Source organism: Scyliorhinus torazame, chromosome 4 (assembly GCF_047496885.1).
Source record: "Scyliorhinus torazame isolate Kashiwa2021f chromosome 4, sScyTor2.1, whole genome shotgun sequence".
Taxonomy (NCBI): domain Eukaryota; kingdom Metazoa; phylum Chordata; class Chondrichthyes; order Carcharhiniformes; family Scyliorhinidae; genus Scyliorhinus; species Scyliorhinus torazame.
Genome location: NC_092710.1, coordinates 200,490,310 through 200,504,107, shown reverse-complemented (window position 1 = coordinate 200,504,107; position 13,798 = coordinate 200,490,310). Strand labels below are relative to the sequence as shown.

The 13,798-nt window shown below is 45.4% G+C and overlaps 1 protein-coding gene across 4 annotated transcripts in view; it reads right to left on the bottom strand.

Moving 5' to 3' along the window:
* LOC140410693 (intron Large complex component GCFC2-like) overlaps positions 1–13,798 on the bottom strand; it is a 72,003-nt gene that overhangs the window by 48,058 nt on the left and 10,147 nt on the right. The window contains exons 2-5 of one of the 4 annotated variants that reach the window (XM_072499119.1): positions 8,862–8,972; positions 8,612–8,713; positions 8,085–8,243; positions 3,732–3,959 (exon numbers count right to left, since the gene is read on the bottom strand). In XM_072499119.1, coding sequence (XP_072355220.1) covers positions 3,732–3,959; positions 8,085–8,243; positions 8,612–8,713; positions 8,862–8,972 — 600 coding nt within the window. Of the gene's footprint in view, positions 1–3,731; positions 3,965–8,084; positions 8,244–8,611; positions 8,714–8,861; positions 8,973–13,798 lie in introns of those variants that run through there. The other 3 variants (XM_072499120.1, XM_072499121.1, XM_072499123.1) reach the window with 3 other exon arrangements.

Here is a 13,798-nt window from a genome sequence, read left to right as displayed (position 1 = left end):
GGGTGTTCAATAGGATCATGAATAAATTTCTACTTCAACTGCACTTTCCGGCTCGATCTCAATATAAACCCCCTCCGATTCCCTCAGTCTGCAAAAATGTATCAGCCTTTGTCTTCAATATACTCAACGATTTAGTATACATAACTTTCTGCAATAGACGGTTCAAAAGATTCATAACCTCTAAATGATGGCATTCCTCCTCATCTCGGCCTTAAATGACTATGACTCTGATTCTAAGTTCTCTAGCCAGAGGAAATAGTCTCCCAGAAGCTATCCTGTTGACCCCTGGGAGCAAATTGTATGCGGCCAAATTTTAATCATCTTCATGGACTTGGGAGGTTAATGAGTTGCTGCTAGTTGGGACCGCACCTTGTCTCCACTCAAGTTCCATTTTTTTTTAAAAAACTTTGTTCTCAGAATATGAATCATGCTGGAAGTTCACTCATTGTTCATTTCTAGCTGCTTGGAAGTGCTGGCGGTGGTTCTTCTGGAATTGCCACATTTGTTGTGGTGATAATGATTAGGCAGGAAATTCCAAGACATTGAGCAAGTGACGAGGAAGGAACAAGGACAAGTCCAATTCAGGGTAGTACATGACTTGGAGATGACGGTATTCCCAAAACTGTCAATCTGATCACCTCTCTTCTCAACTCCAGAGAATATATATAGCCCCAACCCACTCCCTCTCCTCACAGTACAACCTTCTCAACACAGAAATCAATCCAGTGAACCATCACTGCATCCTCCTCCAAGGCAAATATATCCTTCTTTATCGCATAATATAGTGTGAACAATTAAATTTTAGAAATTGGAAACAGAGTATCATTCAAACGATGCTATATGATAGCAACAAACAATCTTTCCAGAATTTGAAGATCAAGTTCATTAGAGCCAGCCCCCCTTCACCTTCAACAACATCACCATTATAGAGTGATAATCCCCTGTCCACACTTAAACTTGTCTGCCACGTACAAAGCACTAATCAGCAACACAACTGAACACACACCACTCAACTGGATGGGCAAAAGTACATTTAAGAATGTCAATAACATTCAGGATAGAACCAGTTCACTTTATTGCTGCTGTATCATTAAACAGAATATTCAATGCCTCCCTTACTGCCACAATCTGACTGCAGTGTCTTCAGGCTACACTGCAGCAAAATTACTTCAACAGCACCTCCCTTCGCTGTGATCTCCACCACGAAGAGGAGCGACAAAGGTGTGGCAACACCGACAGCTCAAAGTCATGTGCTACCCTGAATTTCACAGATATGAATTGAAATGAAATGAAATCGCTTATTGTCACAAGTAGGCTTCAAATGAAGTTACTGTGAAGAGACCCTAGTCGCCACATTCTGGCGCCTGTTCGGGGAGGTTGGTACGGGAATTGAACCCGCTGGCCTGCCTTGGTCTGCTTTAAAAGCCAGCTCTTTAGCCCTGTGCTAAACCAGCCCCTATCCTTTCTCAATACTTGTACAGTGTCTTAATTCACCACCTAACACGACAGTGCGAGCACCATCACCACAACAAATGTAGCGAATCACAAAGGACCACCAGTGCCTTCTCAGGGAAACTAGAAAGGAGCAATAAATGTGCTTTCCTAGTATCATCGACATTGCGAACAGATTAGAAAATAATGGAACTTGTCCAGGAAAATATAGCTTAAATTATCGCAAGCTAAATATCCAGATCAAGTAAGCACAGATGTCCCAAGTAGCAGCTAGTTCATGAATTTAAAAATAAAGAAATTTTCAGGAATTATTTTCTCACACTTAGCAATACAACACAGTCTTTGGAATTAGGCAGCTGGTTGCAAGTACTACCTGGCATTATATGCCATCTTTTGCATCCAGCTTTATTAATCCACACACACCATATCCAGGGGATTTGAACTGGCTTTACAAAACACATGGTGGGGTTAGATTACGTGGTAATGTTAGTGCTGAATTGGATCTCTCAAGGCAAAGTCCATTGGCATTCAAGAAAGCAATGGAACATAGAGTCATATAGCACGAGGCCAACATTCAACCCATCGTGCTTTGAACGACTTATCCAATTAGTCCCTGCCCTCGACCCTTTCCCCATAGTTCTGCAGCCCTGAAGGCTGTAAAGTGCCCAATTGAAAGATGAGGTGTTGTTCTTCAAGTTACATTGAGCTTATTGAACATGGCGTTGTTGTCAATCGGCACCGGAGACGCCAATAATGTTGCTCTTTAATAATGAGTGGAATACTATCCCACCAGCATCACCAATAATGTTGCCAATCGGCACCGGAGTCACCAATAATGTTGCCAAATTAACTAGATATGGCAGTTATTAATGATAATATTGTTTTTCAGAGTCGCCAGGTATCAAATGATACCACCACAAGGCTTTACCAGATATCGATCAAAGATCAAATACCAGTTAGTCAGTTCAAGTTCAGAGATAGTTTATTTACACACAAGGATTACTTTGACATGCAACATAAAACACTACAAGTTAAACTACACCTAACAACTACAATAACCTATACTTAACTTGAGGACAACCGGCTCTTTGCAGATGAACAAGGCCTTTGTTCGGATCTTGCGTGGCTGGGTAGAAGAAGTTCTGCTTCGGTTCTGCTGGGCTCATCCGTCTGGAAGCGATCGTTGGTCTTGAACTTGTCTTCTGGTCGTAATGCTACACTTGGTTTTAGGCGTAGGCCGGGGCCAAGCGAGACCAAACACGTGGCTGTGTCTCTTTTTATCCCTCTGGGATTTTGCACTCTTTGGGGCGGTCCTTAGCTATGGACCCAATAATTCGACAGGCTTCGATCACTGCCTTCGATTTTGGCCAATAAAGGGGCGGGTGCCTTGATGGCTGGGTTGTGTCCTGAGCGGTCATTGACCTTAACTGTTTGGGCTTTCTTAGCAAAGGGAGTGGTGCCGGTTAGTCTGCATCTGTATCGGTTACCTGAGTGCAGTCCTTTTGTTCTGGGGAAATGGACCATTTGAATGCAAACGAGCAGGGGTTAATCGCGTCTGGGTTGCAAATACACACACAAGCTCTGAGTGTGTCTGCGTCTTGGATTGGTCATAATTCCCATAGTCCTTTGCAGGTGGCCATCTGAGATGGCTACAGCATTCAACAATTCAGACAATAATCTTGGTATTCATTTTGTTTACTTTTCTTTGCAATGTTTTGTTTTCATTTTCTGATTTTTGCTTTCAGTCAGCAGCACCTATTCTAGACACATTTTCTTTGTTTCTTTTCCTGCGCCAACACCATTCCCTGTTACCCTGGAAGACTAACATTTCTGTCTTTCAATCTCTCCGGTCTTTCACCTTATCCCAGACTTTCCTTTGTCCTTGTCCCAATCACATTACATTTCTAACTTTCCTCAGTTCTGATGAAAGGTCACAGACCTGAAACGTTAACTCTGTTCTCTCTCCACAGATTGCTTGCATTTTCTGTTTTTATTTCAGATTTCCAGCATCAACAGTATTGTGCTTTTCAACCCTTAGACCATGCTCTGTGTTCATTTGATTATTTTCCAGTTGACTGGTAAAACAAAGAGAATGTGTAGATTGTGTGGCCGAGTAACGCAGACGTTTATGGGAGTGTCATATGCACAATTTGGTTGCCACATTGATTCAAAGGGACTTCATGAGTCGAAAATCACTTTGACAGCCCTGAGATTGTGAAATGTACCAAATAAATGAAAAATATTGATAAAGAAGGCATTACGTGGATCCAGAGTCTTACCTATTAATTCCGCCATTCGCTGTCTTTGTGTTTTCAGTTGCTTGGTGAATTCTATCCTTCTCTCATGATCGTCAAGCTCATCATCACTGATTAGATCTTCTTCATTCAATTCCGACACTGAAATATCGCTTCTTCCGCATGAGTGAAGGGGAATGAAGTCGGTTTGGGCTCGAGCCACCTGTCTCTTTTTACGGGCAGCACGAATGTACCTGGCGTTTGGAATCTCACCTGCACTGAACAGAATATATAGCGAGGACAAGAAACAAAATCTATACAAAAGATACAAAATGCAACATTTTAAAGTCAACAACAGAAACCAGGACTTTAGCTCCTTTGATTCATAGTTTGGTTACAAATCTGTACTTTTAAGACCATGATGCCATTTTTCAGCACACTCCTTCAGCCTAAACATGCCACCACTATTAACCAAATGCATTTACACAGGCCATGCCCCACTGCTTTTGTAAGTTATAATTTGCGAATGATTTACTTATTTTCTAAATCATTTTCATTTGGACTAAATGAAAAGCATGAACCAATCCTGATGACAGAAAACATCAATATAATTGATGTTCTCCCATCTTTCAGAGTGATCTAGGGGTGCACTGCTTATCAAGATTGCAGAATGACCAAGTATACATTTATATAACTCCTTTAACATAGTAAAATATCCCACGGCACTTTCGTAGAAAGTGTAATAGAATAAATACTGTCACCAAGTCAAAGGAGTTTAAGTACTTTAGATGGGTCCGTTTTTGTCCAATGTGTGCAGGAGGGTTTCCTGACACAGTATGTAGATAAGCCAACGAGAGGAGAGGCCATATTGGATTTGGTACTGGGTAATGAACCAGGACAGGTGTTAGATTTGGAGGTAGGTGAGCACTTTGGTGATAATGACCACAATTCAATTACGTTTACTTTAGTGATGGAAAGGGATAGGTATATACCGCAGGGCAAGAGTTATATCTGGGGGAAAGGCAATTATGAAGCGATGAGGCAAGAATTAGGATGCATCGGATGGAGAGGAAAACTGCAGGGGATGGGCACAATGGAAATGTGGAGCTTGTTCAAGGAACAGCTACTGCGTGTTCTTGATAAGTATGTACCTGTCAGGCAGGGAGGAAGTGGTCGAGCAAGGGAACCGTGGTTTACTAAAGCAGTTGAAACACTTGTCAAGAGGAAGAAGGAGGCTTATGTAAAGATGAGACATGAAGGTTCAGTTAGGGCGCTCAAGAGTTACAAGTTAGCTAGGAAGGACCTAAAGAGAGAGCTAAGAAGAGCCAGGAGGGGACATGAGAAGTCTTCAGCAGGCGGGATCAAGGATAACCCTAAAGCTTTCTATAGATATGTCAGGAATAAAAGAATGCCTAGGGTAAGAGTAGGGCCAGTCAAGGACAGCAGTGGGAAGTTGTTCGTGGAGTCTGAGGAGATAGGAGAGGTGCTAAATGAATATTTTTCATCAGTATTCACAAAGGAAAAAGACGATGCTGTCGAGGAGAATACGGAGATTCAGGCTACTAAACTAGAAGAGCTTGAGGTTCATAAGGAGGAGGTGTTAGCAATTCTGGAAAGTGTGAAAATAGATAAGTCCCCTGGGCCAGATGGGATTTTTCCTCGGGTTCTCTGGGAAGCTAGGGAGGAGATTGCTGAGCCTTTGGAGTTGATCTTTAAGTCATCTTTGTCTACAGGAATAGTGCCAGAAGACTGGAGGATAGCAAAATGTTGTCCCCTTGTTCAAGAAGAGGAGTAGATACAACCCCGGTAACTATAGACCAGTGAGCCTTACTTCTGTTGTGGGCAAAATCTTGGAAAGGTTTATAAGAGATAGGATGTATAATCATCTGGAAAGGAATAATTTGATTAGAGATAGTCAACACGGTTTTGTGAAGGGTAGGCCGTGCCTCACAAACCTTATTGAGTTCTTTGAGAAGGTGACCAAACAGGGTAAAGCAGTTGATGTGGTGTATATGGATTTCAGTAAAGCGTTTGATAAGGTTCCCCCACGGTAGGCTACTGCAGAAAATACGGAGGTATGGGATTCAGAGTGATTTCGCAGTTTGGATCAGAAATTGGCTAGCTGGAAGAAGACAAAGGGTGGTGGTTGATGGGAAATGTTCAGATTGGACTCCAGTTACTAGTGGTCTACCACAAGGATCTGTTTTGGCGCCACTGCTGTTTGTCATTTTTATAAATGACCTGGAGGAGGGCGTAGAAGGATGGGTGAGTAAATTTGCAGATGACACTAAAGTCGGTGGAGGTGTGGACAGTACGGAAGGATGTTACAAGGTGCAGAGGGACATAGATAAGCTGTAGCGCTGGGCTGAGAGGTGGCAAATGGAGTTTAATGCAGAAAAGTGAGAGGTGATTCATTTTGGAAGGAATAATAGGAAGACAGAGTACTGGGCTAATGGTAAGATTCTTGGCAGTGTGGATGAGCAGAGAGATCTTAGTGTCCATGTACATAGATCCCTGAAAGTTGCCACCCAGGTTGAGAGGTTTGTTAAGAAGGCATACGGTGTGTTAGCTTTTTTTGGTAGAGGGATTGAGTTTCGGAGCCATGAGGTCATGTTGCAGCTGTACAAAACTCTGGTGCGGCCACATTTGGAGTATTGCGTGCAATTCTGGTCGCCGCATTATAGGAAGGATGTGGAAGCATTGGAAAGGGTGCAGAGGAGATTTACCAGAACGTTGCCTGGTATGGAGGGAAGATCTTATGAGGAAAGGCTAAGGGACTTGAGGCTGTTTTCGTTAGAGAGAGGAAGGTTAAGAGGTGACTTAATTGAGGCATACAAGATGATCAGAGGATTGGATAGGGTGGACAGTGAGAGCCTTTTTCCTCGGATGGTGATGTCTAGCACGAGGGTACATAGCTTTAAATTGAGGGGAGATAGATATAGGACATTTGTCAGAGGTAGGTTCTTTACTCAGAGAGTAGTAAGGGCGTGGAATGCCCTGCCTGCAACAGTAGTGGACGCGCCAACACCAAGGGCATTCAAATGGTCATTGGATAGACATATGGACAATAAGGGAATAGTGTAGATGGGCTTTAGAGTGGTTTCACAGGTCGGCGCAACATCGAGGGCTGAAGGGCCTGTACTGCGCTGTAATGTTCTATGTTCTATGAGACATCAGAACAAGTGACCAAATGCATGGCCAAAGAGACAAGTTGTATGCAGCATCTTAAAAGGACAGGAAGCTGGAGGCCAAGACATTTGTGGAGGAAGATCCAGAAATGAGGGCTTAGATGGTTTAAGGCACAGACGTCAATGATGGAGGGAAGCCAGTCAGGGACCTACAAGTGGCCAGAATTGGAAGACGACAGACGTTCAGAGGGTTACAGGACTGGAGCAAATTACAAGGGTAGAGGTGCAAGGCTGACCGCTGGATGTGGTAGGACTGCAAAGCTTTAATTTGATCCATTGGCTATGGGGTCACTTAACTCAGTCATGCTGGTTCTACTGCTTAGCATGTATGTAGCCCTGTATTCTAGCTTCAAAAGGTTACCACCTCATTTTTATGTTTACTTAATGCTGCTCCTGGAATGCTCTCCTCCACTCCTTATTGAAAAAGAGTCAGTCCCCTGCCTAGATGGTAATGGAAGAGGGAGAGATGTGTTAGGTCATGGGGCCACAGATTGCGATGGAATATAATTCTGCTGCTGGCTCACTCTCCTCATGTTTTTACTTTATTAAAGCTGTGAGCAGTGACCTAAGTGCAGCCTAATAGCGACCATTTGGAGGGAGTAGAGAAGCTGGAATTATTCTCCTTAGAAAGGAGAGATTTGAGAGTTTGATAGGGTAACTGCTTCTATCGGAAGGGTAGTTAGTGACCGGCGGACACAGATTGTAACTGGCAACAAAAATCCAGCAAGGAAAGGAGTATTCTTTTGCATATGATGTGATAATGATTTGAATGTACCACCTGAAAATGCATTGGAATTAGATTCAGATCCCTATTCAAAGGAAATGTGATATCTACTTGAAAAGGACAAACCTGCAGGGCTATAAGAGACACGTGACTAATTGGATAGCTCTTTCAAAGAAGCAGCACAGAGACTGTGGACATAATAGTCTCCTTCTGTGCTGCATGATAGTATTCAATGAACCAGCTTCACTACTTTTGAATTGGATATGCTGCTCATGAATGCTATGCAGTGAGCTCTGCTGCACAATCGGTGTATATGAGCAATGAGCACACCCTGCTGTAGAAAAATAAGAAAAGGTGCTTTGCGTATAAACACTCCTTGTCTGCAAATGAGAAGAGCAACTAATGCCCTAACCTCTCCTTTTGTTTTACCAAACTAACGAGAGTAATAATATTAATGCTTATTAGGGTGCATATGGATTTCCAAACCTGGTTGTATATTGTGCTGGAATGCCCTGCATGTCTCAGGTTCATCAAATCCTGAACCAATCTCCTCTTTAGTTTCTGTATGCTCTTCCACTGTTTCTTCCTCAGAACTGCTTCCTTTTTGAAACTTTGTCTGTGTAGAATCATGAAGAATTTTCTCATCTAGTCAAAGAGAATACAGTATACATGAGTAACAATAAATCTACAGATGAAAGACAGGGCACAGTCCAAGTCAGTTGATTTATCACATACTGTGTTGTATTTCTCAGCATCTGGAATCCAAATTTTACACAACTGTTCTGTCTGTAAGCTTAACAGAACACAATAAATCTTCAAACCATAATTTTTGCTTCACCCTCATGCAAAAGGAAGTTCCTTTTTAATCTTCCCGCAGTAGCCAAGTTACGACAAAGGGATAGAGATCAATGAGAACCAGATGCAATTCCAGAACAAAAGATTTTAAAAGGGGGGAGAAATGGTAGTGAATCAAAGTCATGGTTTCTAGGAGTAGCACAGTAGGTAGCACTGACGCTTAACAGCTCCAGGGTTCCAGGTTCGATTCCCGCTTGGTTCACTATCTGCTCGTTCTCCCAGTGTCTGCGTGGGTTTCCTCCGGGTGCTCCGGTTTCCTCCTACGGTCCAAAGATTTGCGGTTAGGTGGATTTGCCATGCTAAATTGCCCCTCAGTGTCCAAGGATGTGCCGATTGGCCTCTTTCTGCACTGTAGGGATTCTGAAGATATACAATTCCAAACTTTTTACTGATGCTGATAAAGTTTACCTTTTGCAATATCCTCATCTTTTTCGGCATTATTCTGTTTTTCATTTTTCCAATATGATGAAAATAAAATAGTATTTTCAGTCTTCTTTACTTTAAATTCTTCTTCACCCTCTACATTTAGAAAAAAAAATGTTTATTGGTTCCATGGTTAGTTGTTAAAATAGAGGTGAATAAAATTATCAGATGAAACTATCACACAGATTCTCCTTCTAATGTACCCCGCTACTGGTCATGAAAAAATGACATAATTGAAAGTTATTGAAAAGACAGATGTATCCCTGCCAGTGAGATACAAGATTGAATTTTGTTAGCACAATGAACTTCACTAAGTGTCTTGTAAGGTAAAGTCTTGTAATGTCTCCATCGTCCACCCACAATCTTCCAACTGAGACAAGCAGACACATGGAAAGGTTGAAAGTTAAACAGTTAAACACATTCCATGTTTTCAGGTGAAGCCTGAAACACACTACTGACTATAGTGTGTTTCCAGGAAGGTTAGTGTCCGCAATGGGCTAAACATTGCGGGAAGGTTTCCTCTGGTCATTGTGTTGGGCTAAACATTGCACATCCCACCGTGTATGGAATTGTACCCCAATACGCTTGCAGCCTCACCCCAGCAGCCATGGAGACATATCCTGACATGTTTGGAAGTGTACCTGGATTTGTGTGCAGCACATACACCAACGCATTTACAGCTGCTACCCAACATGTGTGGAGCAGGTACACCCACATTTGTAGAGCCCATATCCAACATGTGTGAATCAGGTACTGAGACATATGTGGAGTCCGTACACTGACATGTGGGGCTGGTACCCTAACACGTGTCATGTCAATGCCTTCGGTGGGCAAGGGAATGAAACGAGAGGTGATTTGAAAAATATTTGAAATTTCACGTTCATTTACGATAATTGGTGGCAACAGGCCAAAATCATGGGCAGCATGATAAATGACTAGCTTTTGAAATCACTTCTCACAGCATCTTCCCATGCAATCGTAGAAGCTCCAACACGTGCCCTTTTACCTCCTCCAATTTGGTCCAATATTCGCTGCTCCAATTGCAGTCTCCTGTACCATGGGGAGACTAAATGCAGAATGGGTGGCCACTTTATGGAATAACTTCACTCAGTCCACAATTATTACCTTGACTTTGCTGTCACTTCTTCCCCCCTCCCCCCAATCTGCGACAGTTTTGCTTTCATAGAGTGGTGACCCTTGTTCTGCTGTGTTCCTTTATGCCACTATCAACACCTTCTTTAGGTCTTTAACACAACCATTAACACTCCTTTTATCTTGTGTTCATAACTTCCTTGGTGATCACCCCTGAATTTCTACCAACCCCGACCTTCTATTTTGCTCCACAGAAGATGGCGCCGGAGGTGACTCTCTGCGAGCTCTCCCCAACAGATCCACTTTTTGCTTAACTTATACTCATTCTAATCTTTTAAAATTTAATTCTAAGACTAACATTATTACTAACCTCTCTCTTTTATCTTTTCTTGCAGGCCTGAACATCCTCAGAGGCCCGTGGAGACCTTTTGACCCGACCAGACCTGACCTCCAAGACCTGGAAATGGAATAGGCCCAAACCGGAAGTGAAGCCCCGACCTCGATTTGGAGCCGACCCGGACCTCAGAGCTCCCAACCCGGCCTAACAACCGACGCCAGCTTCCGGATCTCCAGGCCCAGTTCTTGGAGCTCCCAACCCCCGACGACGAGATCCAGCCCAACTCAACTCCGAGAGACCCGCACAGCGATCCGACCCGGAGAGGCCCGCGCAGCAACCCGACCTACCTGGAGATGGAAGAAAGAAAAATCCATGTGGAGGCCCGACCGGGCCTACTTCAAGACCCGATCCCAGGAGCGCCCAGGGAGGGAACAGACCACGGGATTCAGCCCAACCTGCCTCAGGAAGCCCCTGCCCACGACCCAGGACACCCAAAATGGCAGAGACCCTGCGCTAGGACCTGAACACGCTGCAAGGTATTCCCATGCCCACAGAACGCAAACATGCCCCCCTAGCAACCCCTCTACTTCAACCAGCGCCTGGGACCCTGCCAGATGCGATCCCGGAAACGTAACCAGCGACCTGGTCCCCGCCAGCGCCCTGGACCCCACCAGTCGCAACCACCTACCTTCCACAAGGTCAGATTTCTCCCATCGGATCCCAGGATCATCCAGCCACAGCCGCCGACCGAGGAAGCGAGGTAAACGTGGCGGTCTGCAGGTTAGACTGAAGCAATGCGGTTTCAAGATCCCTCTCCCCAGCATACTCCTGGCAAACGTCCAGGCGATCGAAAACAAGCTGGATGAACTTAACACCAGACTTGCCTCTCAGGGGGAAGTAAGAGACCGCTGTCTGCTCTGTTTCACAGAGACATGGCTCACCCCGGCCTCACTCCAGACTGTGCCATACAACCTGAAGGCTTCTCAATTCACCGGGCAGACTGCACCTCGTCATCAGGCAAAGCAAAGGGTGGAGGGGTGTGCCTCCTCATCAACTCCTCCTGGTGATTGGATGTGGCGACCCTGGCGACCTACTGCTCCCCGGACCTGGAATACCTGACCGTGAAGTGCCGCCCATACTATCTTCCACACGAGTTCACTTGAGCCAATATCACAGCGGTCTACATCCCACCCCAGGCAGAAGTGAGGAAGGCGCTGGATGAACTGTACACCGTTATAAACAACTACAAAACAGAACACGCAGAGGCCTTGTTCATCGTGGCCGGAGACTTCAACAAGGCCAACCTCAAGAGTGTACTGCCAAAATTCCACCAGCACATCAACTGTCCCACCAGGCGCAACAACACTCTTGACCACTGCTACTCAAAAATCAAGGGCGCCGACCGTTCCATCCCCGACCACACTTTGGGGAATCAGACCATAAGACGGTGCTCCTTCTCCCGCCATACAAGCAGAAACTCAAGCGGGAGAATCCAGCTAAGAAGGTCGTGCAGTGCTGGTCTGAGGAAACAGAAGAGCTCTTACGTGACTGCTTAGAGACAGTGGACGGGTTCATATTTAAGAACTCAGCGACCAACTTAAATGAGTATGCCACCACCGTCAGACTTCATCAGCAAATGTGTGAACGACTGCGTGCCAAAGAAAGCAGTGCGTACGTTTCCCAACCGGAAACCATGGCTCAATCGCGAGATTGACTCCCTACTAAGGGACAGATCTGAGGCGTTCAAGTCAGACAACCCTGACCTATACAAGAAATCCAGGTACGACCTCCGCAAAGCCATCCGAGATGCCAAGACAGAATATCGGACCAAGCTAGGGTTGTGGCAAGGACTAAACAACATAACGGGCTACAAAGAGAAGCCGAGCAGTATTTCCGGCAGCAGCACACCCCTCCCCGATGAAGTCAATGCACTCTATGCTCGGTTCGAGCAGGTAACCAACAATCCGCTGTCGAGTGCCCCAGCAGCCCATAACTCACCCATACCCACCGTCACAGCTTCCGAAGTCAGATTGGCCTTCCTGAAAGTGAACCCTCGGAAGGCAACGGGCCCGTACGGGATCCCTGGTCATGCACTCAGAGCCTGCGCGGACCAGATGGCAGAGGTGCTCGCAAACATCTATAACCTGCCCCTACTCCGCTCCGAGGACCCCACCTGCTTCAAGAAGACCACCATCATACCGTGCCAAAGAAGAACCAGGCAACGTACCTCAATGTCTACCGTCCGGTGGCCCTGACGTCAGTCGTAATGAAGTGCTGAGAGAGGTTGATCATGAAGCGCATCATCTCCATACTCCCAGAACACCTTGATCCACTGCAGTTCGCATACCGTCGCAACCGGTCCACATCAGACACCATTTCCCTGGCCCTACACTCATCCCTGGAGCATCTCGACAACAAGGACTCCTACATCAGACTCCTATTTATTGGCTACAGCTCCGCCTTCAACACCGTAACCCCAGCCAAGCTCATATCAAAGCTCCAAAACCTAGGACTTGGCTCCCGACTCTGCAACTGGATCCTCGATTTTCTGACCAACAGCCCACAATCAGTAAGAATGAACAACAACACCTCCGCCACAATAGTCCTCAATACCGGGGCCCCGCAAGGCTACGTACTTAGTACCCTACTCTACTACCTGTACACACACGACTGCGTGGCAAATTTGCTGGCAAATGCCAGCAAAACTAAAGAGCTGGTCATTGACTTCAGGAAGCAAAGTATTGTACACACCCCTGTCAGCATCAACAGGACAGAGGTGGAGATGGTTAGCAGTTTCAAATTCCATGGGGTGCACATCTCCAAAAATCTGGTCCACCCACGTCGACGCTACCACCAAGAAAGCACAACAGCGCCTATACTTCCTCAGGAAACTAAGGAAATTCGGCATGTCCACATTAACCCTTCACAACTTTTACAGATGCACCATAGAAAGCATCCTATCTGGCTGCATCACAGCCTGGTATGGCAACTGCTCAGCCCGGACCGGAAGACACTTCAGAGTCGTGAACACCACCCAGTCCATCACACGAACCTGCCTCCCATCCATTGACTCCATCTACACCTCCCGCTGCCTGGGGAAAGCGGGCAGCATAATCAAAGACCCCTCCCACCCAGTTTACTCACTCTTCCAACTTCTTCCATCGGGCAGGAGGTACAGAAGTCTGAGAACACGCATGAACGGACTAAACAACAGCTTCTTCCCCGCTAAATGACCCTCTTATGGACTGACCTCATTCACACTACACCACTGTGTGCTTCATCTGATGCCAGTGCTTATAGAACATAGAAAAATACAGCACAGAACAGGCCCTTCGGCCCACAGTGTTGCGCCGAACCTTTGTCCTAGATTAATCATAGATTATCATTGAATTTACAGTGCAGAAGGAGGCCATTCGGCCCATTGAGTCTGCACCGGCTCTTGGAAAGAGCACCCTACCTATAGTCAACACCTCCACCCAACACTAACGGCACT